This window comes from Talpa occidentalis, unplaced genomic scaffold (genome assembly GCF_014898055.3).
Source record: "Talpa occidentalis isolate TD23 unplaced genomic scaffold, MPIMG_talOcc4v2.1, whole genome shotgun sequence".
Taxonomy (NCBI): domain Eukaryota; kingdom Metazoa; phylum Chordata; class Mammalia; order Eulipotyphla; family Talpidae; genus Talpa; species Talpa occidentalis.
The window spans coordinates 41,469,291-41,492,789 of record NW_026555331.1 but is presented as its reverse complement, the minus strand read 5'-3'; the positions used below and the strand labels follow the sequence as shown (position 1 = coordinate 41,492,789).

Genomic DNA, 23,499 nt, shown 5'->3' with positions numbered 1-23,499 from the left:
TTTTAAAATGAAACAGATTCACCTTTCACTTCAATGAGAAAATACAGGCCTTTGGACACCAACATCAACTTTCCTCCTTCACCACTCAGGACTCATGGGTTCCTAACATGAACAAGTGTCTTTGTTTGCTTTGGTTGCTTGCATCGGTACGTTCCATATCATTGATGTCCTTTTTTTTTTTTTTAGATGTATTTATTTGTGCATACAAGAACTGGGGTACAGTCCACAGGTGTGGGGGTGGAGAGGTGAGAGGATTCACCGAGGTAGAGTGGGGAACAGAATAGGCAGACTAACTGAAATACACTGCTGAGGGGAGCAGCAGGTGAGACAGGAGAGGTCTGCTGTGCCATGTGGGTGGCCTCCCTGGCCAGGGATTGAACTCATGCTACAGTGGCTGCAGATAGCTTCATAGTGCTATGCTTAACCCCTTGCACCCCAGGGAGGCTCAGATGTCCTTCTTGCCAAAGTGTTTAATCAATATTTTGAATATGATTTGTGTCACCACTTCAAAATTACCAATATTTTTATTCAGAGAGAAAGATGAATACCTTTTCCTATCCTCAACTGATCTACCTAGTTTATTGAATGGTCTTCTAGTTTATTGAATGGTTCAATCACCTTAGTCATAAACACTTGTGAATCATCCTGAACTCTTCCTTCTCACTCTCCTCCACACATCCAATTAATTATTAAATAGCTCTATTCTTCCTAAGCAGTTTGAGTCAATGCCCCTATTTTTTTCCTATCTGACATGACTGTCCTCTCATTTATTCATCATTGTTCTACTTGAAATATTACAATAACCTCTTACCTTTGTTTACCCTCTACTAATCCCAGTTACTCATTGTTTTTCTATCTGAAATATTACAATGGTATCCTATCTTTGTTCCCCTCCCAGTTATCTCAGTTATTCAGTGAGATTCTTTCCTTTATTTGCCTTATATTTATCCTGGGGTGGGGGTGGGGCTTTTGAGATCACCTTCCATACTATCACTAGAATGACATATTTAAAATGCAAATCCAGGCCTCCCTGGTGGCGCAAAGGATTAAGATACAACTTATGAAGCTATCCTCAGCCACTATAGCATGAGTTCAATCCCCAGCCAGTGAGCTACCCACATGGTGTAGCAGACATCTCCTGACTCACTTGCTGCTCCCCTCAGCAGTGTACTTTGGCCAATCTGCCTATTCTGTTCCCCACTCTGTCTCTGGTGATTCTTCTCATCCCCCCCACACCTCTGGCCTGTACCCCAGTTCTTGTATACATAAATAAATAAATCTTTAAAAAAATAAATAAAATGCTAATCCAATCAGTTATTCCTCTCTTAAAACACTTCAAAGTCTTTCCATTATTTGCAGGAAAAAACAAGAGTCATATCAACACACATATGACTTTTATGACATACTCCTATCACTGTGGCCAAGATAGGCTTACCAAGAAAATCAAGTAGCTTGCCATTCCCCATCTAGGCCATTCTATTACAAAAGAATCCAAGTCTCTTGTCACCACTGTCCTAGTCAATATTGTCAGCATTTCTAATTTTGTGCTACTTTTGCACTCAAAATTTGCTGACATCTTCCCTCCCACCAACTTATGTGTCAGATGGTCACAAAATTCCTTTTTTATTTTTATTTTTTAATTTTATTTTTATGTTCCCCATACAATTGCAACCCCCTTATTTTGACCCCACAAAATTCCTTTTTTAAATCGTAGATGTGACCACACTATTCTTTTGTTTACTATTTTTGTTGAATAATCCGTCTCTCAAAACATTCATTCATTCACTCTTATTCATTTAGCAGTATCTAGCATATTACAGACATTGCACTAAAATTTTCCCAGTAACAAGGTAATGTATTCTTGGACCTGGCTGTACCTTTAACCTCTTCCTGTTTGTCCCTCTGTTTAAAATACTCATTACTAGTTCCATGTTGTTTACTCCTTTTCTCCCTTTAAGACTCAGCTCAACACCCATTTACTTAGGAAGTCACCCCCAAATTTCTTATTGAAATCCTTCTGCTCTTTTACCCAGGGTGTTATCACAGCATGTCATTCATTTCCTCCACCATACTTCGTATTTCATCAGCAAATAAAATAGTTATCTCTGTCCCTTAGGACTGAAAGTTCCTTAAAGACAAGAATTTCTTTTGCTCACCATTGGATGCCCAGTGCCAGGCACAGAGCTTGGTACATAGACATTACTTTTGAAGAGACTGATATCAGCATGAGTGAAATGATATAATGATCCTTTGTGTTTTTCAGCATCTAAAAGTTTCAAATTTATCATCAAAATAGATATCATTCCTTTCTTCATCAGAAACAATGATTCTCTTCTATGTGTTATGTATTTGTCATGAGTCTGCCTTTCATGATTTTTAAGGTAGTGAATATGCTCCCTATTGTATTATAGGTTTCCAAAGGTTCCTGTTCCCAAGCTATCATCTAAAGTGCACACATACTTCTTGCATACACAAACACTGTGGCACTGTGCTAAGCAAAACAGATGTTTATTTAATTCATTAAAAAAAATTTAAAAAACTTTGTTTTGCAGATAAATGATTTATGCAAGGTTAATAATGAGTTAATAAATAGTGGATCTGGAACTTAAAGTAAGTTTTATTTCAAGTTTGTTTCCCTTGCTCAACTTTGTATTTCAAAGACCTAGCTCAGTGTCTTCATACAATACACATCAAATGGAATATAAACTCAATTGAATTGAAACATGATAGGCATTTATTGCCTTTGAGGTTTACTAACCATGCATTGGGTAAATTCTCATAATTAGTGATTTTGTTCACAGTTTTAATATACACACCAAAAACATGCATGTTATTACTCTCTTGCTTTGCTGGACAGTAATACCTGCTTCTTGTCCTCATATTCTCATCCTAACCTCTCTCCTAGAAAAAAAAAAAAAAAGTTAAGAATTGTAAGAATTTCATTTCTTCTGATTATCAAGAAGATCATCTATTGATGATCTAAGTGCTTTCTAAATTCTACCCTACCTGAACAGCCTGCAAATCTTTAATTACATGAATAATGGATTAAGAACACATAACATCTAATACAATAGAAATTTACATAGGACCAGTCCAGGATACGTATTCTAAATACCTGTTCTGTAATAGTAGCCTTATGGAAAAATGCTACATAAAAGTAATCATCCAATTTCCCAAAGTATATCATACTTCCAGATTAAAAAGTAAAATTTAAATTATTCCAGCTGTAATGAAACACTTCTTATTATTTTACAAGTGCACTCCATATTGCACTTTGTTTATATTCTTACCTGTTTTTGAATCATTTGTAGCTTCAGAAAGAGATTATTTGTATTTGTACAGGATTCAGCAACGTTTTTTTTCATGATGGTATTTCAAAAACCCTCACCTAAGAAGGATATAAAATGATAGACCATTATGGAAGCATTTTCAACTGCAAGATTTATAACTGTCTTCCAAATCATTTGGTCAGTAAGATGTGTATTGAAAAGTACCAGAGAACTCCAACAGCAAAAACTGAGCAAGTCTGCATTGTTTTTGCCTGAATATATTTAGCACACTACTTTCTGGGAAGGTAGCCAGGGTAGGAGTTGCCATAACTAACAACACACTTCCTTTAAATGTAAAAGTGAACGTGATTGTAGCAATTGCTATTTGTGAGGTTCCAAAGAGATAACTGAATATTGCTACGTAATAGATCTGTCCCTAGGAATTTGAAAAGTTTCCTGAGTTGATCTCATTCGGCCCCCAGTTGCTTATTTTGGTCCTCAAATAAGGATTTAGAACCACAGTCTGTTCTTTTTCAAATATGCTTCATTGATACGAAGTACCCCTATTCACTCTTGGTAAGTAGGAGAGTATGATTTTATCTAACTTGCCATTCATTTATAGATTTTTCTGAAGTTAATGTTTTGAGTTCATCAAGGGTAAGCTTTCTCTCAATTAATGGGAAACTTTAATAATTCGTGGAGATTTTAGGAAGTACTATGGAAATCTACATAACTGCAGGTAGAAACTGGTTAAGCAACTTTAAGAATTGCTATGCTTTCTATGTTCAGTTTTCCTTAGGAAAACTGTAAGTATAGATGAAGAAGCTACAAAGACATTTCCCCTTAAAACAATGGAAAATGGAATATTGTACTCTAAATTAGGTTTTTAATTTCCATTAGGTGATTTGTTAGAAGATGTTCTCCAGGATCCCTAGTTCACAGGGGAAGTGCCAGCACTAGGAGTTAAGTTTACAATGAACAGATTGGGCCTAAGTACTGAGAAATTTAACTGGTTTCATATATCTATTAGGGTGATTAATTGTATTTATTAGTGTTATGTTTAATTTTGTCGGTTTCTTTCACTTCAATTTCAAAGTTCAACAACCCCCATCCCTCCCCCTCTCCTCCACTCCCACTGCAAAGTTCCATAGCTTTTGGATGACCTGTCCCAAACTTATTCTTCCCATAAGCTTTCATTTTTAGTGTGTAATTTTGCAGAAAGTAAGCATGCATTATAGTTGAAACACCTGTTATTTCCATTTTATAAACACAAGAAAATCTAACTGTTTAAGAGATTAAACCAAGGATAATACAATCCAGTGCAGACGCAGAGTTAAAATTAGAATTTATGATTCTTAACTCTTGTAACACTGTTTTAGTAGTACAAAGATGTCTTTGATGTGCAATGGCCAACAGGCATATGAAAAAATGTTCAACATCACTTATAATCAGGGAAATGCAAATCAAAACTACAATGAGATACCATCTTACACCAGTGAGAATGGCATATATTAAAAAAACTAGCAACAACAAATGTTGGCGAGGGTGTGGAGAAAAAGGAACTCTCCTGCACTGTTGTGGAGTGCAAACTGGTCCAACCACTATGGAGAGCTGTGTGGAGATTTCTGGACCTACTAAACATAGAGCTTCCATATGATCCAGCAATTCCACTCCTAGGTATTTACCCAAAGGACACAGAAACATCAATTCCAAAGAGCACCTGCACTCCTATGTTTATAGCAGCACTGTTTACAATAGCTAAGCTTTGGAAACAACCCAAATGCCCAAAAATAGATGACTGGATCAAGAAGATGTGGTACATATATACCATGGAATATTACTCAGCATTCAAAAAAGATAAACACATGCAATTTGCAGCAACATGGATGGCACTGGAAGGATCATGCTCAGCGAAATAAGCCAAAAAGAAAAAGAAAAATACCGGATGGTCTCACTCATAGCAGGAATCTAGAAAACTTAAATAAGGGACCAGGAAAATGAATATAAGAAAGTGAAAATCAAAATCAACAAAAAACTATGAACCAGAGACACTTTTAGGGGGGGGCGGGAGGGGAAGGATTGGGGTCAGAATGGGGCGTTTGCAATTGTATGGGGGAATATAAAAATAAAATTTAATATTTAAAAAAAAAAAAAAATTAGAATTTATGATTCTTAACTCTTGTAACACTGTTTTAGTAGTACTTGTTCATCTCTATCTACCACTGGAGGTATATGGTTGCATAAAATTTCAAGCTCTTCAACTACCCTATTTTTCCTTTTATTTTGTACATTTACTTATATTCAAAAAGAATTATGTAATCAAATTTTATATAAAAATGAACAGCAATGTAAGAAAATAAAAAAGTTTAATCAATAAAATTTTTTTGAAAGTTTCAGGTATGCATCATTAAAAATTGACATGTATACATATCACATTAGCCATTAAAAGTCCAATCATATCCTTTACCATACCATACCATTATTCCATTTTAGCTGATTTCCCCAATTCCACCCCCCATCCTCTTGCCTTGTAATCTAAAAGTATTATTTTTGTTTCATTTAGTTCATCTGTTTTCTCTATATACCACATATGAATAAAATTATGAAGTGTCTTTCTCTGTCTGACTTTCTTCATAAGCATAATACCATCTAGGTTCATCCATATTGTTGCAAATAACAGGATTTCATCTTATTTTATATAGCTGCATCTTATTCCACTATGTATATATTATACCTTCTTTATTCAATCACCTATCTCTGGGCACTTAGGCTATTTCTAGCTCTTGGTTATTATAAATAATGTTACAATAAGCCTGGGGGTGCATATATCTCTTCAAATTAGTGGTTTTTTGCATTCTTTGGGTAAATTTCCATAAGTGGGATAATTGGATCATTTGGAGTTTCTTTTAATGTTTTTGAGGAATGTCCATACTACTTTCCATAAGAGCTGCACCAATTTACATTCCCACCAACAGTGTGCAAGGGTTCTCTTCTCTCCTCATCCTCACCAACGCTAGTTTCTTGTCTTTTAGATAATAGCCATCCTCACAAGTGTGAGATGATCTCATTGCTGTTTTGATTTGCATTTCCTTAACGATAAGAGTTGATGATCATCTCTTCATAAGTCTATTGATCATCTATATGTCTTCTCTGGGGAAACATCTACTTAGATCTTTTTCCCATTATTTTAAATTGTTTTTTTTTTTAAGTTTTATGAATTCTTTATGTGTATATATATATTTATATATATATATATTTTTTGGATATTACAACCCCTTGTCAGGCAGATGATGTGCAAATATCTTCTCTCATTCAGTAGGATGTTTTTTCATTTTGATGCAAGTTTCTTTTTCTGTGCATAAACATTTTAGTTTGAGGTCACTCCATTTTTTAAATTTTTGCTTTTTTGTGCCCTTGAAATTAGAGTTGAGCCCCTAAATGCATCTCTAAGATAAGGCTCTGTATATATTCAAAAAGAGAGACGATAAGCTAAATCCTACTTGAGGCCTAGAAAATTCAACTAGCCCGTGGTTTTCCATTTTCCAAATTTGTCATCAGGAACAAAAGTAAACTGAGCTGCGATACTAGAACAATGCCCAAGCCACATTAGAGGAAAACCCCCACCCATGTTACGAATGGATCTGGTCTGAAGAGTTTGTGTGTTTTGTTTGAAATTAAGAAAACTTTATCTTATGGAAATAATCTTTCTCATTGTGGTTGGGCTCCCAGAAAGCTTTAAAATTTAACATGCAATATGCTTGCAATGTACACTGATAATGCTAGAAGCATACAATGCCAGTGGACCGCAATACTTAGTTCAATGACTTCTTCCGACCCCAGGAATAAAACTAAGATCCCTTACTCTCTCTCACAATGCTTTTTGTGCTGCTTTCTCTACTCCCTTTCAGACCTCATCTCACACCACTCTCCCCTCACACTTCTAGTCGCATTGATCTTTCTTGTGATTCTTGAATAAGTCATGGTTGTTTCCATATCTGGCAGCTGACTCTAGTTGTTTTCTCACTTAGATGAAATTCATTCTGATTTTAGCAAGGCTGGCTGCTTTTGTACTTCAGACATTCACAAAAATGTCACTGGGGATATCTGACTAGCAGACTCACCTTAATAGCCCTTCTTGACACTTATATTTGAATTAGCTACCTAGTCATTCGTTGACATACATATTTCTAGTTTCTAGCACCATGGAAGAGGAGGAGCTGCTGGCTTAGCAGGACTCTGACCCCATGTCCATGGTGAGGATGTGGGTCCCTGTGCCAGAGAGAAGGCTCAAGCTTACTTAACAGCTCCTTTGCCCTGGGATTCTCACACACTCAGTGACATCACTGACAAGCAGCAGCCTCACAGGAAGTTGTTAATGAGGTGGGAATTCTCATGCCTGCTAGTTTTTTTAAATAACAGGCAGCCTGGGAGCCAGTTGCGACTGTTTTCTGAGCAAAGTTTTTCTTAAAAGGGGCAATAAAATGCTATGAAAAGTCATTTTTGCTTTGAGCTAGAATTTGAGCAAATTTCAGTGTTTGAATCTTTGGTAAATATCAGAAACCGGAAGTTGGGATTCATAATTTTTAGGCTTCTCTCTGCAAGAGACTCCCTTTTGTGTATGCTTGGATTTCCTGTGAATAAAGGAAAATAAAAGAACTCAAAGTTTAGCAACTGAAGTAGTTACATAGTTGTCTCCTTGACATCCATTTTGTTCCCACCTTTGATATCTGCCTATTGTACCGTGTTCAGTGGGGAGTGTGTTAGCCCAAGATGGGGCAGTCCCCATTCTGGACCATGGTGATTGGCTAAGAACACAGGCAAAAGCCAATCTAGGCATGGCATTTCATGGGTCTTCAGAGACCGACTCAGAGTAATGATGGGGACTCCCTGGTGGCGCAGGCGGTTGAGGGCTACACTGTGAAGCTGTCTGCAGCCTCTGCAGTGTGGGTTCGATTCCTGGCCAGCCAGGGAGATACCCACATGGCACAGCAGACCTTTCCTGCCTCGCCTGCTGCTCCCCTCAGCAGTGTATTTCATCAGTCTGCCTGTTCTGTTCCCTGCTCTCTCTGGTGAATTCTCTCACCCTACCCCACATCTGGCCTGTACCCTGGTTCTTGTATAAATAAACAAATTAAAAAAATCTTTAAAAATAAAAATCAAGTAATGATGTCTTCCTAGATATTGCTCTCACCAACTGTGACATCTGGAATGTTTGAATCATTTTGCCCCTGTTAGGGAGATCCAGCTGAAAACAAAGCCAAACTGTAGAAGGGGACACCGCTACAGAATAGGACAGTGGAATGAAAATGCCGAGGACTCCAATTACATGAGTTTATCAGCCTGCTGCCACTACAGTTGGGATGTCTGTGACTCACATCAGAAAGCTTGTATATTAACCATGACTTAAATACTTCTTTCAATCTTTATTAGGCATTAACAATGAGTAGAGTTGCAAAAATGATTCATGTAAAGCGTTTTTTTTGTTTTGTAAAGTCAACTGTAGCTTGGGTGAAACCTAAGTCATAAATCAGTATTTGATGACTTTGACATAGAATTCTGCAGGCACAAAAAAGATGTTTAATTGGCTTCCTTTTGTAATTATATCTCAGCTTGTTTTCCATATAAACATGCACTTTATTAGTTGAAAATTATTATACCAGGCAGCTAGAGATATAGTCAAAACATTTTAAAAAATGATTGAAAATATTTTTAGAGATCAAAATCGTAACATTAGCTTATTATTTCATTGCCTTTTAGCAAGATCATTTGGGAACTTTGCTTTGCCTTGAAGGGATTAACTACTCACCTTATCTGGAAATAACTATGAAAAATCAGTAAGTCTGTTAACTAGAATGGTCACTCTTCATAGAAGAGTAGATAATGATTGCTGTAGGAAAAAACATTAAAATACACATTTTACAAGTAAATGGTCAGAAAATTTAAAACATATACCCATTTTCTGTTGTTGGGAATGAAAGTTAGATGGTGAAACAAATCCTAAACTCCTAGTTCAGCTGAAATATAGTCAATATTGCTCTGTGAATGCATTTGTTGGCATCTTTGCTCTTGGGATGAAGAGAAAAAGCTGACTTATGTGGCTTTACAGAAATTGCTAAATAATTAATTCACCTTCTCAAAAGTGGCCAGAGCACTCAGTGAATGAGATAAATTCTAAGGATAACAAAACTTAATTAACCATGTCTGTTATGGGTAATTGTGACTAATCTTTTAGTTTCTTCTTTTCTCTGTAGAATTAGATTAGTAGTCATAATAGGCAAGTCTGGCTTGCATTTGGGTTCTGTTATTACATTTCATTTTTGTCTAATGAAAAGGGTTATATAAAGTATAATTCATTGCCCTTCTCAGGCCTTGAGTTTCTTTATTCATATGCGAAAAAATAGTTTTGAGGATTAATTAATATCTCTAAAGATGTCAAAGAAACTCTGTTAGTGCCTAGCTTTACTGCTGCTATGTTCATAAATGTGTTTGGGCTGTAATTGAACTGCATGCCTCATGCATTAAAAAGTTCAATTTGGGCCTCCCGGGTGGTGCAGAGGGTTGAGCTGTGAAGCTGTCTGCAGCCTCTGCAGCGCAGGTTCAATTCCTGGCCGGCCAGGGAGAAACCCACATGGCACAGCAGGCCTCTCCTGCCTCTCCTGCTGCTCCCCTCAGCAGTATCTTCGGTCTGTCTGCCTGTTCTGCTCCCTGCTCTGTCTCTGGTGAATTCTCTCATCCTCCCGCGCCTCTGACTGTACCCCAGTTCTTGTATAAATTAATAAATCTTTAAAAAAATAGAAAGTTCAATTCACTATAGTTAAAATAGATTTAAAGGCTGTTTTATGTTGTAATACAAGAAAGCAAAACACCAAGTCAGTTTGTTCCTGTGAATCTTAATTTTAAACTTTTGGCTTGTCTAGTAGAGTAAGAAGTGAATAAGAAATTGCATTTCAAACATCACAATAACATTTGGATTTTTTTTTGAGGTTTTAGTGTCTATACAGTACCTTGAATAGTTCTGATAATATAATAAATCCTTAATAAATTCTTGCCAAATAAATAAAATCACTTTGCATCTATTGTATTTACTTAATATACTCCACCTATTTTTACACAGTATTGAGTAGGTTTTGGAGGTACATTATCTCTTAAAAAATTATCTGGTACTTGTTTTTCTCCTGACTTATTTCACTTGGCATAATCTACTCCAGTGTCATCCATTTTGTCATAAATGTCAAGACTTCATCTATTTTTTTTATAGCTGAGTAATATTCCATTGTGTATATATACCACATATTCTTAATGTATTCATCTGTCGTTTGGTACTTATGTTGTTTCTGTAACTTTGCTATTATAAATAGTGCCGCAATGAATATAGTTTACATATCCATTGAATTATTTTTGCTTTCTTTGGGTAGATACTTTGGAGTGGAATTGTTGTGTCATATCGTAGATCTATTTTTAATATTTTAATAAACCTCTATACTTTTTAAATATGTATTATGCTAGACTAAATGTTCTTTAACTTTTCCAGATCATGCTCTCTTCTGACATTCAATGAAGCCCATGGACCGCCTCTCAAAATAATATATTTTTTAAAAGATTTATTTATTTATTTATGTAAGAACTGGGGTACAGGCCAGCTGTGGGGTAGGGTAAGAGGATTCACCAGAGACAGAGCAGGGAACAGAACAGGCTGACTGACTGAAATACACTGCTGAGGGGAGCAGTGGGCAAGACAGGAGAGGTTTGCCGCGCTATATGGGTTGTTCTGTGGCCGGCGGGGATTGAACCAGCACTGCAGAGGCTGTGTACAGCTTCACAGGGCTGCGCTCAACCCCCTGCACTACCAGGGAGGCCCTCAAAATAATATTTTTAATGCATAATATGAAATAAAATTACAAGAGGAATTATTGAAAATAGTGAAATGCAGGTATAAAAAAATATCAAATGTTTGCTAGATTGGTGTATTTTCTTCTTGCTGACACATTTCACGCATTTCAGAACATGATGAGACATTAATGGAGGCAAGTTTTAAAAACAATCAGTATGCAGGCTGTTTTAGCTTAGTTAAAGGAAGAATGAATGGGAGGCTTAGGAACTAGTTTAACTAGGAGAGGTGTAGGGGGTATGAGTTTGGCTGGATCCTCTCTCCATTTGGACTGATTTCACCTGTGAACTTGGTTAGCCTCACTGTGGTTGTTTAATAGAATATAAACAGTCTATAACCTCTATCTTTATGCAATTTATCTCATACTTTGTCAAAAATGTTATTCAGAATAATTGACAATACATATTTAATCTAATCTAATATGGTTGTCAATACAATAAATTTCTCTTTTCACCAGTATTACTCAGAAATCTCTCCAATTACCTCCTTTCTAAACATCTCCCTCCAAAAGAAGTTCATCACTGCATTCTTACTTCAGAGTTTCCAAATGAGTTCACATTCATGTATAGTACAAAAGGTTATCTTAAAGTCAGTTATTTGGAGTCATAATGCATATTGGAATAAAATGTCATGAAAGTGGTAGCACAGTTGAGGTACTACTCAACTAACAATAAAAGGGAGAATAAATATTTTTGAGATTCTAAAAAAAAGAAATAACAAAACATGAGGAAAAGCTATTAACATTGAATAAGAAATAATGACATATGCCATTTAAATTTGATTTAATTAAAGGAAAATGGAGGGCACCTTCTGTGGAGATCATAATAAAGCTACCTTTTATTACTATGAGTAATTTCACCTATAAATAATTGACTGTATATTCTTAGATAAATATTTATACAGGACCCACTGGATATCACTCCAATCCCCTGATCACCATGGGGAAATATTTGCATGGGTCAGGGTAAAAGAGCCACCTTGTGATTTCTGATACTATTTTTTTCTTTTTCCTAACTCTTTGTACTCCTGCTCCCTGTTTAACCCTATTCTAATTTCCATGAAAAAGAAAAAGTAAAAATGATCATCTTAACAAGCATTTCATGGTGTTTGTAACTTTACTAAAGATCTAGAGGTGTCACTGAGGGGGAATGACATCACACTCTGAGCTCACTGGCTCCACATCACACTCGGCTCCCTCTTCAGAGCTTTCTCTCTGGACACTTGGGTCTACAGGAACTGTCCTCTTAGCCTCCCTTCCTGTGATGAATGACATAGAATCTCTCAGGTGGAGCAACACCATCAGGACCCTAACTCGGTTTCCTGGATTATTTCTCCTCCTCTCGAGCTTCTGCCAGTTTCCCTCCACACAGCTCTCCCCCTCTGGGGCTCGTCCTTGCTTGCCCTGCAGGTCTGGGCATGGTAGCGCCCTCTTGCCCTCTGGAGCTCTGAAGTCCACCATCCTATGAGATCCACTTCTGCCCACATTTTCAGAAGAGTTCCTTTATTAAACTGTCATCAAATTCCTTAATTGGTGCATACTTCTGTTTCTAGTCAGGACCCTGGCAGAAGGGAAACTATGCTTACCAAACTATTTTGGGGTCGTAAGCCAGTAGAAGAGCAAATCACATTAAGCAAATGTGAAAAGATTTCTCTAGGTAATGAACATCTAACAAATATTTTTTTAGGGTTATTTAGCTCGATCTTCCCAATTCAGCAATTTGGCAGTTAAAAAATGAATGAAACTGAGGGAGTGAAGCAGAATATGAATGAACTTGAAAAACATGATACTAAGTGAAAGAAGACAGTAACAAAAGATCACATACTGCGTGATTCAATTTCCATTAAATATCCAGAAAAGGCAAATGTATAGAGACAAAGTAGATGGGTGGTTACTAGGGATTTGGGGGATGGAGAAATGGTGAGTAATTGCTAATGCGTACAGTAGTTGCTAATGTTTTGGGGTGATAAAAATGTTCTAAAATTAAATATCAATGACAGTGGCACTTTAAGAGTGAATTTTATGGTGGATGAACTATATGTAAATAGAGCTGATAATTAAATTAAGTTTCAGGGGAGTTCAAAAGTAAGCTTAGTTTACTTCTTTCATAATACAGCAGGACAATGTTCAGTCTTAAATTACATTCTAACAATCTTCATTTGTTTAATGATTTTTATACCTATGGTCAGTTTACAGAAGGTTTGAATATAGCAACACTTACAAAGGAAGGATAAGTGACAGAATTTTTTAAAATTTCAATATTCAGTTAACTCTACCCTCATGTTCAAACAAGTTGGAACAAAACTTGAGACCTGGGGAAGGAGCCCTTTGACCTTCCACATTTTTTCTTAGTTCTCTGCCTCTTATGCCATTCTCTCTGAGAATATGACTTTTATTGTAGAGTTCTTATTGGGAAAAACCAACAATTTCAACTGTCTTGGATCCTAGTTTTCATGCTGACTTGTGTACTATCTCATGGAATCTCAATGTGATTGTTTTACAAAACAAGTGATTATTTACAGAAATTTTTCTGCAAGTAAGGTGAAAAAAGCCTCATTGAATCTAAATGGTTGATTTCAACAGGATCAAAACAAGTACAAACCTGACCCAGAGAATCAATTTTAATAAATGTGGAAAAGTATCTGAACTGAACACATCTATGTTACTTGAGATTGACTATAAACATCATAAAGATTATAACCCATCTGATGGTCTTTTAACAATTGAGTCACTGACTTCCCTAATGCTCTATTTTGACATGATACAGGTAACACCTGGTTCTCAAAATGGTGGGTCTCTCAGAGAGATTTATTCTCCTGAGAAATAAGTAAAAATTAACAAACTGAGTTCATGCAGGATGCAGATTTGCAATATTTATTGAAAGGTATTAAATATAAAAGGAACATCTACAAACTAACTCATGAGAAGAAAACAAAAGTGATTACAGTGATGCATCACTGTAAAGTGTACTACAACTGAGAAAACATAGGGTGAGCAGGAATGTAACAGGGGGCTTGTAGGGTAAATAAAAATTATGAGGCTTTTCTGCCCTCCGGCCATTAGGATTGATGACGGATCTGCGGCCCTGAATGCATGCCTGATGGCGGGCACCTGGAATAGGGTGTGGGCATATGGGATTCACCTGGGCTAAGACTGGGCTTATACGAGCAGCTTCACTGGGATGCGAGAAGAACCACGAGAGCAGCAGAGACCACCAGAGAAGGCCGGAGAGCCCAGATAGAGTGAAGACTTGCTGGGGACTGGGAGGCTGGCAGCCCACCGGGCTTCCCTGCCTGGTGTGTACCCAGTAAAATCCCAATAAAAACCTGCAAAAGCCACTGAGGGCTCCAGGACTCTCTCCTCCTTTACCCCAGCTGCTCGGATCATAGAAAACCTGCACTGTGCCCATTCCTGCCGCTACAGGGCTGAAGCCAAAGACTGCTACAGGTGGCGTCTCCTGGATGGGGTGCTAGTGAGGATTGGTAGCCCCAGGCAAACTACAACAAGTTTCGGTGGGGGTGGGGTCTGATAAGAAGTATAAGGGACAGGCTGAAGCAACTCCCAGGATTCAGCAGTCAGGATTTCAGCGTTTTCAGATCTTTAGCTGTCCCGGAAGCAGCCATTTCTTGGCCCCACCATGCCGATCATCCAGAAGGCTGTTGCATGCCTCCGAAGGATGCAGAAAGGCTTTCAGCAGCCAAACTCAGAGAAGAAAAGTTCAGAGGTTTTGTAGGTAGCTGAGTGATGGAAACTGTTCCCAGCTTTACTGCTGTTACAGCCAGGAGGGAAGGCAGAATACCTGGAGCCAGAAGCCTTGCTGAGCTGAGTGAGTACTGACCGTTTTTCGGGTTGTTTGGCTGCTGCAGTTTTTAGCGTCGCTTGTCTGGTGCTGTGTTGGCACATCTCAGCCGCTCCTGTGAGCATCTCCTGTTGCGTCTTTTGCTAGCTTTGTGAGTTGGATCCTGGCTTATAGTCTGGCTGTCTCATGCTCCAGGCCTTCTGTGGCGGGGAAAGGCCATGTTGGGAGTGTGTAGAGTTTAGAACACTAGATACTGGTGAGGTAAAGTGCCATTTGCGGCCTCAGTAACTCTTTGTTTTCCTTGGTTTGTTAAATCGATCCCATGATTGTTGCTATCTGAACCTGAGTGGTCTTGCAATTGTGCATGTGGGTGAAGAACTCTGATGGTGACTGATAAACTATTTGGGCAGTACCCATGGTTGGTTTTAGTGCCCCTGGCTGCCCTGTATCAGGAACATGTTGCCTTGTTTATTTTACACGATCCTTTAAGAAGAGTTGCTTGGGGTTTGAGGACAATTTTGGTAAAAAAAACGTTCTTACGATCTGTTCAAAAGTTATTGAATATTTTGTTCCCTTTTAGCCACATTTACAGATTCCTGGATGGTTTTTATGTCATAAATGTTTTGCAAAGCAAATATTTTTAATGAAGAAAAAAAATACTGTGTTCAATGATAACAGTGACCAAAAATAGTTCAGGAGAGCTTTTTAGGTAAGAATAGAACAGAAAGTGAAAGCTCTCGTGTCCTGAATAAAGTAGTGACAATTCCCAGGGAAATAAAAAAGGACCCTGGACTGAGGCCATAAATATTCTGCCATTTGGTTTTTAATTAATTTGTTTTAAAACACAGACTAAGTTTGTTTAGCATTTTATTAAACTGTGGAGAATTATTGTGATAGTGCTTTAGGCGATTCAAAATTCTTTTCAAAGGTATTTAAATATAGATTTTCTATGTAATTATATAAAACTAAAATTTGAAATGTCAGGTAATAAAATCTTTGGGGATACTTTTATGAAAAAATGATTAAAATGTCATCTTAGCAAATATTTGAATGGATGACATTTTCTTTTTCAAAAGAAACTGGTGCTTGGTTAATTCTTCGTTTTATGAAGTAGTGAGTTTATGAATCAGTAATCTTAATAGATTCATTGGGAAAATCAGTTATCTTTGTTTTTTTTTTTTTTTTTTTTTTTTTTATTTATTTATTTTTTAAGTTTTATTTATTTATTTTTTTTTTTAATAATAATTTTATTGTTGTATTCCCCATACAATTGCAGCCCCCCCATTCTGACCCCAATCCCTCCCCTCCCACCCCCACCCCTAAAAGTGTCTCTGGTTCATAGTTTTTTGTTGATTTTGATTTTCACTTTCTTATAGTTATTCGTTTTCCTGGTCCCTTATTTAAGTTTCTAGATTCCTGCTATGAGTGAGACCATCCGGTATTTTCTTTTTCTTTTTGGCTTATTTCGCTGAGCATGATCCCTTCCAGCGCCATCCATGTTGCTGCAAATTGCATGTGTTTATCTTTTTTGAATGCTGAGTAATATTCCATGGTATATATGGACCACATCTTCTTGATCCAGTCATCTATTTTTGGGCATTTGGGTTGTTTCCAAAGCTTAGCTATTGTAAACAGTGCTGCTATAAACATAGGGGTGCAGGTGTTCTTTGGAATTGATGTTTCTGTGTCCTTTGGGTAAATACCTAGGAGTGGAATTGCTGGATCATATGGAAGCTCTATGTTTAGTAGGTCCAGAAATCTCCACACAGCTTTCCACAGTGGTTGGACCAGTTTGCACTCCCACCAACAGTGTAGAAGAGTTCCTTTTTCTCCACACCCTCGCCAGCATTTGTTGTTGCTAGTTTTTTTAATATGTGCCATTCTCACTGGTGTAAGATGGTATCTCATGGTAGTTTTGATTTGCATTTCCCTGATGGCAAGTGATGTTGAACATTTTTTCATATGCCTGTTGGCCATTTGCATTTCCTCTTGAGAGAAGTTTCTTTTTAGCTCTTCTGCCCATTTTTTGACTGGATTATTTTCTTTGTTGTTGTTGAGTCTCATCAGCTCTTTGCAGATTTTTGTGATCAGTCCTTTATCATTAGTGTTGGGTGCAAAAATGTTCTCCCAGTTGGTGGGGTTTCTCTTTGTTTTTGTTATTGTCTCTTTTGCTGTGCAGAAGCTCTTTAATTTGATGTAGTCCCAGCTGTTTATCTTTGCCTTCACTATCACTGCTTTGGGTGATGTGTTTGTAAAGATGTCTTTGATGTGCAAATCACGTAGTGTTTCGCCTATATTTCCTTCTATATATTTTATGGTTTCAGGTCTTATGTCTAGTTCTTTAATCCATTTTGAGTTGATTTTTGTGTATGGTGTGAGGTAGTGGTCAAGCTTCATTCTTTTGCATGTAGCGACCCAGTTTTCCCAGCACCATTTATTGAACAAACTTTCTTTGCTCCAATGCATATTCTTTGCTCCTTTGTCAAAGATTAGTTGACCATAAATCTGTGGGTTTATTTCTGGATTTTCTATTCGATTCCATTGGTCTGTATGTCTGTTCTTGTTCCAATACCATGCAGTTTTGATGATTATGGCTTTGTAGTAGAGTTTGAAGTCTGGGAGTGTAATGCCTCCATTCCTTCTTTTTTTTCAGGAGAGCTTTGGCTATTCGGGTTTTTTGTGATTCCATATGAATTTCATCAATAATTGTTCTATTTCTTTGAAGAATGACATTGAAATTTTGATTGGAATAGCGTTGAATCTGTATATTGCTTTTGGAAGGATGGCCATTTTAATAATGTTTATTCTTCCAATCCACGAGCAGGGGATGTCTCTCCATTTCTTTGTGTCTTCTTCTATTTCTTTTAACAGTGTTTTATAGTTTTCTTTGTATAGGTCCTTTACCTCTTTTGTTAGATTGATTCCCAAATATTTGAGAAAATCAGTTATCTTTGGATTAAGGTGAAGTCCTACATTTGGATTGCGCTTTGAGTTATAGCATATAATATTATATGCAAATACTATATGCAAATAGTATATGCAAATGCATATATGTGATATGCAAACTGTATGTATCAGATTTTGTGTTTCTTTGGAGGGTAGAACTGTTTGATGTGTTTTGGCTTCATTTTGGAGACTTTAAAAATGAGTAGAAAATAGAGTTCAGATACCTTAAGAAGAAAACCATTAGTTTTAGGGTTGGGTGATGGGTTTTAGCTACAAGTTTTTCCATTTAAAACATATTTTACTCTCAGAGGACCAACAGGTAGCTACCTTCAGGTTTCTGGAACACTGAAAATGCCTACATGGTTGTGACCTTTCCTTCTCACAGTAATAGTCACATAAGTTTGAAACAGTTCCTTAACCATTGGATACTTGCAAACTTTCTGCCCTGGGAAAACTGGAGCAGCACTTGAGAATCTAGGTTTGAACTAGAATAGTTTTTGTCTGATCACATTCCAGTGGGAAACAGCCACTCAGCCAAATTTGCGTCAGCACTTTCTATGGGAGCTACTGGAAACGAACCACAGGTGAAAATGTTGTTATCCATTGCATTTGTTGGGATCTTGTAACCTGTGTAAAAGAAATGTGTTTTGACTCTTCCTTTCCACACTTTCCCACTGTGTTTCAAAATATTTTGAGCAAATACTGGCATGCTGGCATTTGATTATTTTTAAAATCCACAAAGTATAAGATATCGATGTATCATGCTATATTAGTTCCCTGTGGCTGCTGTAGCAAAGTAGCACAAACAGGTGACTTTAATCCACAGCAATTTATTGAATCAGTTATGGAGACTAGAGGATAGTAAATATTCATTGGTTAATTGCATAGTTCTTATTGATTTTGCTAGAAAAATTCAATATTGTGACTAACCGACTGGAGGCTTCAATGAAATGTATTTTCCTAATCTCTTTAGTTGCATATTTGGTTTTGTTTTAACAAAGGAGATTCAGGATTTAAAAACAATTGTTTTAATTGAGCTAACACTGATTTACAACACAATTTATTGTTTAGGGGAATAGGTTCACATCTGTCACCACACCACACCCATCATAAAAGCATTCATAGTCTTACAATGGACCTTTGGTTGTACATTTGAAAGAAAGGTGTTAAGTGATGAAAGGGACTAGTGGGGGTGGTGTCTGTGAGGGAAGACTGAGGCCTGAGAATGGAACAGGTTTGGTAATTAACGCTGTCAGTCAGCAACCCTCCAGAACAACTGGGATCTGTTGTCACCCACAGGACACTCAGTGACAGCATAGGGAACCCTTGTTATGAGTCTTCTTCTTTTTATTCATACCCCTCTTAAAAACCTCTACTTTTAGCTTAATCATTCATAAATGCATGTATATGGATATTAATGACATCAAAATTATGCAAGCTGAATGATGGAAGTAACAATATAAAGACATGCTACTTCAGGATGCATATCTGGAGGTTGGGGAAGAATTCTCCCTCAACATTAAGGGATGAAAGGTATACAACAATTTTTAGAGAGTTGTAGGATCTTGGTAATTATTAATAATTCTAAGGATACCTCTTTGATTGTCCCCTCTTTTTAGTTTGTTGTATATCTTTCATCCCCTTAATGTTGAGGGAGAAATTCTTCCCCATCGTCCAGGTATAAATCCTGAAGTAGCATGTCTTTATATTGTTACTTCCATCATTCAGCTTGCATAATTTTGATGTCATTAATATCCATATAACACTCCCCTTAAAATAATTATTAAATATATCTCTGGCTGGCAGTAACTGTAAATTCCACAGGTGTTTGTAAGAGTCCTTCCATTTGCTTGCTTCTAATAAAATGCCTATTAATTTCAACATGTGTCTTCTTGTCCTGACATTTGTGGATTCATCAAAAAGTTACATAGGCACTATCCTTTATTTTCCCTCTCCTCTAAAGCAAATATTGAGCATATCTATTTGCAGAAAAGGTTAAAAGAATTAATATTTATTTCAATATGTTGTCCAGATACCTGTGCCATGAGTTCAAGGGTCCTTAAATACTACCTCCTTAAGTTTTATTGATTTGTTAATCATTTCATAACAATATAATATTAGGAGTACAATTTTACACCTCCATATGTATACATACCTCACCATCCATCAAAATGCCAATGTTAATATCCTATCACCTTCCTTCCCCTCTCCCCTACTTCTTCCCACCCTTCCCCTATGTTAACCACTATATTTTTTCAGAATCTAAGAGTTATTTTTGTTGTGTCTTGCCAGTTTGTTTTCCTTGGTTATTCTGCAAATGAGTGAAGCCATCTAATAAATGTCTTTTATTTTCTGACTTATTTCACTTAGCATAATCACCTCAAGATCTAGCCATTTTGTCCCAAAAGGTATTGTTCTATCCTTTTAATAGCTAAAAATAGTCTATTGCTCATAAATATATATATTTGATATATATATATTTGTGGCATATATATCATATATATGCACACCTTAATGTCTTTATCCAGTCATCTGTTAATGGGAATTTTGATTCCATGTTTTGGATAATGCTACTATGAACATAGGAGTGCACGAATATTTTCGTAGAAGTGTTTTCATATTCTTTGGGTAAATACCTAGCAGTGGTATTGTTGGGTCAATGGTATCTCCATTTGTAGTTTTTTGAGGATTCTTCAAATAGTTTTCCATAGAGGTTTCACCAATTCAATTTACATTCCCACCAACACTGGATGAGTGTTCTTTTTCCTCAATAGCCTCATCAACATTTGTTGTTTCCAGTCCTTTTGATATTCTCTTTGTGGTTTTGATTTGCAGTTCTCTTATGATAGGTGGTGTAGAGCATTTTCCCCCACATGTGCCTAGAGGCCATCTGCATGTCTTCTTTGGAGAACTGTCTAGTTAGGTCTTTTGTTCATTTTTCAATTGGTTGTTTTTGTTTTGTTTGGTGTTTTTTCTTTTTTTTTTTGCTGGTGTGGAGTTGCATGAGGTCTCTGTATATTTTTGAAATTAACCCTTTGTCAGAAGTGCAATATGTTGCTTTTTTGTTTTTATGGGGGTTTCCTTCTCATTACAAAAACTTATTTGTTCTATGTAGCCCTGCTTGTTTACTTTTGCTTTTGTTTTCCTTGTCATTGGAATTGAATCTCCAAATATAGCTCTGTGGTTGATGTCCAGGTATGTATCACCTATGTTTTCTTTTATAAAACACTTCCTTTTATTTAATCTTGATAACAATTATATGAATTTTATATTGTGAATGGTGGGGTTATGAATTATATTTTACATATGAGAACATTGAGACACAAACTGTTTGCATAGTTGTATTGTGGTACATTCAGGATACTCTAACCCCAACAATTTGTTTTCTTAAATTTGTGCTAAATCTTTTTTTATAGTAAGAATCAAGTAGCAAATATCTTAGATGACACAAGTATCCTAAATTATTAGATTCCAGATGATCTTTATGATAATAGTAATTACAACTACAGTAATAACTGATATTTACTCAATGCTGCTTCTATGCTAGGTCAAGTTGTAAGTTCCTTATATATTTTTAATGAATACAACAGTTTTAAGAGAAAAACAGTTTTCTTCCTCCTATTTTAAACAAATAAATGAGGCACAGTGAGTAAAGAAGTTAGCCTCAATTTATTGAACTTCCAACTAGAGTCAGGATTTACAGTCTGTCAATCTCAGAACCTTCCTGCTTGACCCCTCCAGAGTCCTGTCTTTTCATTTTACACCTTAAGAAATTAAAGCTCAGAAGAAAAAAACCTTTGGGGAAGAGTTGTCAAGGATTCTGAAGAATGTTGGTTTTTGTCTTCAGGTTTTTGGAAGTTGTTAGATCTTTGTAGATCTCAGAATTTTGATCAGTAAGTAGACGTGAATGACAGTTATGAATGTATTTCTCCATTCTCTGCTTTTCTGTTTTGTACCCTTGAAGACACAATGAACTGATTTCTATAACACATACACACTCACACGCTCCTCCCACACTCCACCTATCTTCTTCAAAGCCTTGTTCATGATGTCCCATTTTCTAGAATGCTCCTCATGGAGTGCCATTCTACATCTCCCACCTCAATCTGAATCCCCACTCATCCTACTGGAATGAAGTAGGGGGTATCATTTCCAGGTAGCCTTCCCACCTACCTACACTTTCTACTCTGGAACCCCCAGTCTCAGGCTTAAGAAGGTGAAGTTCTTCTGTGTTCCCACAGGGCCCTGCTTAGACCTCAGCTACTATCTTTATCAGGCTGCTTTAAAAGATCATCTTTTGGTAATTTCTTGAGGAGAGAAAGTAGATATCTTAATCATCTGTAGTGCTTAGCAAAGTCCTTGGCAGATACTGAAAATGAATGCAGATACTGAAGATACTGCAGATACTGAAAAATGAAAGAATGAATAAATGCATAGATAGAAATGGAAAATGTGATAAGACTAGAAAAATGATCCCAGTTACTAAAGCTACCTCAACCCATCTAGACTTTATAAAATGGGCAGAAATGCTTAGTTAGGTCTTTGAGGCTAGTTTTTTTTTTTTGTTTGTTTGTTTCCAGTCTTCTCAGCCAAGAGGCTCCTTAAAAGAGGAGAGGAGGAGGGATTAGAGAGAGCGTGGGAGGCAGTGATTGTCAGGAGAAAAGTCACTAGATCAGAGAGCACACATTTCCCTTCCCTGGTGACAACATCCCGAGTCAGTGAAAGGGGCATCAGTGCTGAGTCACATGTAAGCAAGGGCTACCGAAAAGCTCCCCAGCAGTTTTATGTCTTATTGGGAAAAATTCACCCCCACATGTCTTCAGACTATCATCAAAGAAGAGGGGGAAGTGTAGTGATATTTGAAGCTGTGAAGTAGAATATTCTGAACTGTGGAAAGAAGGCGCATCTAATCATCAAGTCAGCCTCCTCTCCTCTGCGTGGCAAAGTGTTAAAAGACATTATTACTTTTCTAATGACTTTTACAAGTTGATTGATATTTAACTAAATCCTGCCAGTTTTCACTGCCCACTCCTTGTGGGACTGTGGAGAAATTCTAACAAAGACTTTGATGCTCTACTAGAAAATGTTATAAAGTTGATAATGAAAGGAATGATTAATACATTAGTAATGTTATGAAAAACTTGGTAAACTGAAAATTTGAGTTTATATTTTTCACTGTAGAAGAGAGAATGCCCCCCTACTATTTTAAGAAGAGGAAGCAGCTAAAATCAGCTGGAATCAGATATCTGGGTCTAAATCTGAGCTCCCTCTTTTACTGACCAAGATCTTGAAAAAGTTAACCAATTGTCCTGAGTGTAAGTTTCTTAATCAACAGGATGATAAAGTAAGGCCTACATTACAGGGTTATTATGAGGAGAAAATGAATTAATTATAAAATCAGCTGTGTCTTAAAGTTAATAATATATTATTTTAGTATCTTCATTATTTAGTGGATATGAACAATTTACCTGCTTTAATTGTTTAAAAAGCAACGATGTTTACTAAAATATGCCTTTTTTGAGTCAATAATCTCAAGTATAGTTTTAATCATTTGGCAAAATTAAATATTAAGTTCCTAATAGATTTCTAATGCAGTATT

The 23,499-nt window shown here is 36.7% G+C and overlaps 1 protein-coding gene across 34 annotated transcripts in view; it reads left to right on the top strand.

Moving 5' to 3' along the window:
- The window catches only part of CA2 (carbonic anhydrase 2), a 183,973-nt gene that overhangs the window by 30,675 nt on the left and 129,799 nt on the right, over positions 1 to 23,499 (top strand). For 8 of the 34 annotated variants that reach the window (XM_054692140.1, XM_054692141.1, XM_054692142.1 and 5 more), the window contains exon 9: positions 9,027 to 9,103. The exons of 22 other annotated variants lie outside the window; for them this stretch is intronic. In XM_054692140.1, the coding sequence (XP_054548115.1) occupies positions 9,027 to 9,090 (64 nt within the window). In that variant the 3' untranslated portion in view covers positions 9,091 to 9,103. Of the gene's footprint in view, positions 1 to 3,342; positions 3,509 to 8,504; positions 8,713 to 9,026; positions 9,192 to 23,499 lie in introns of those variants that run through there. 4 more of the 34 variants (XM_054692137.1, XM_037504478.2, XM_037504486.2 and 1 more) reach the window with 4 other exon arrangements.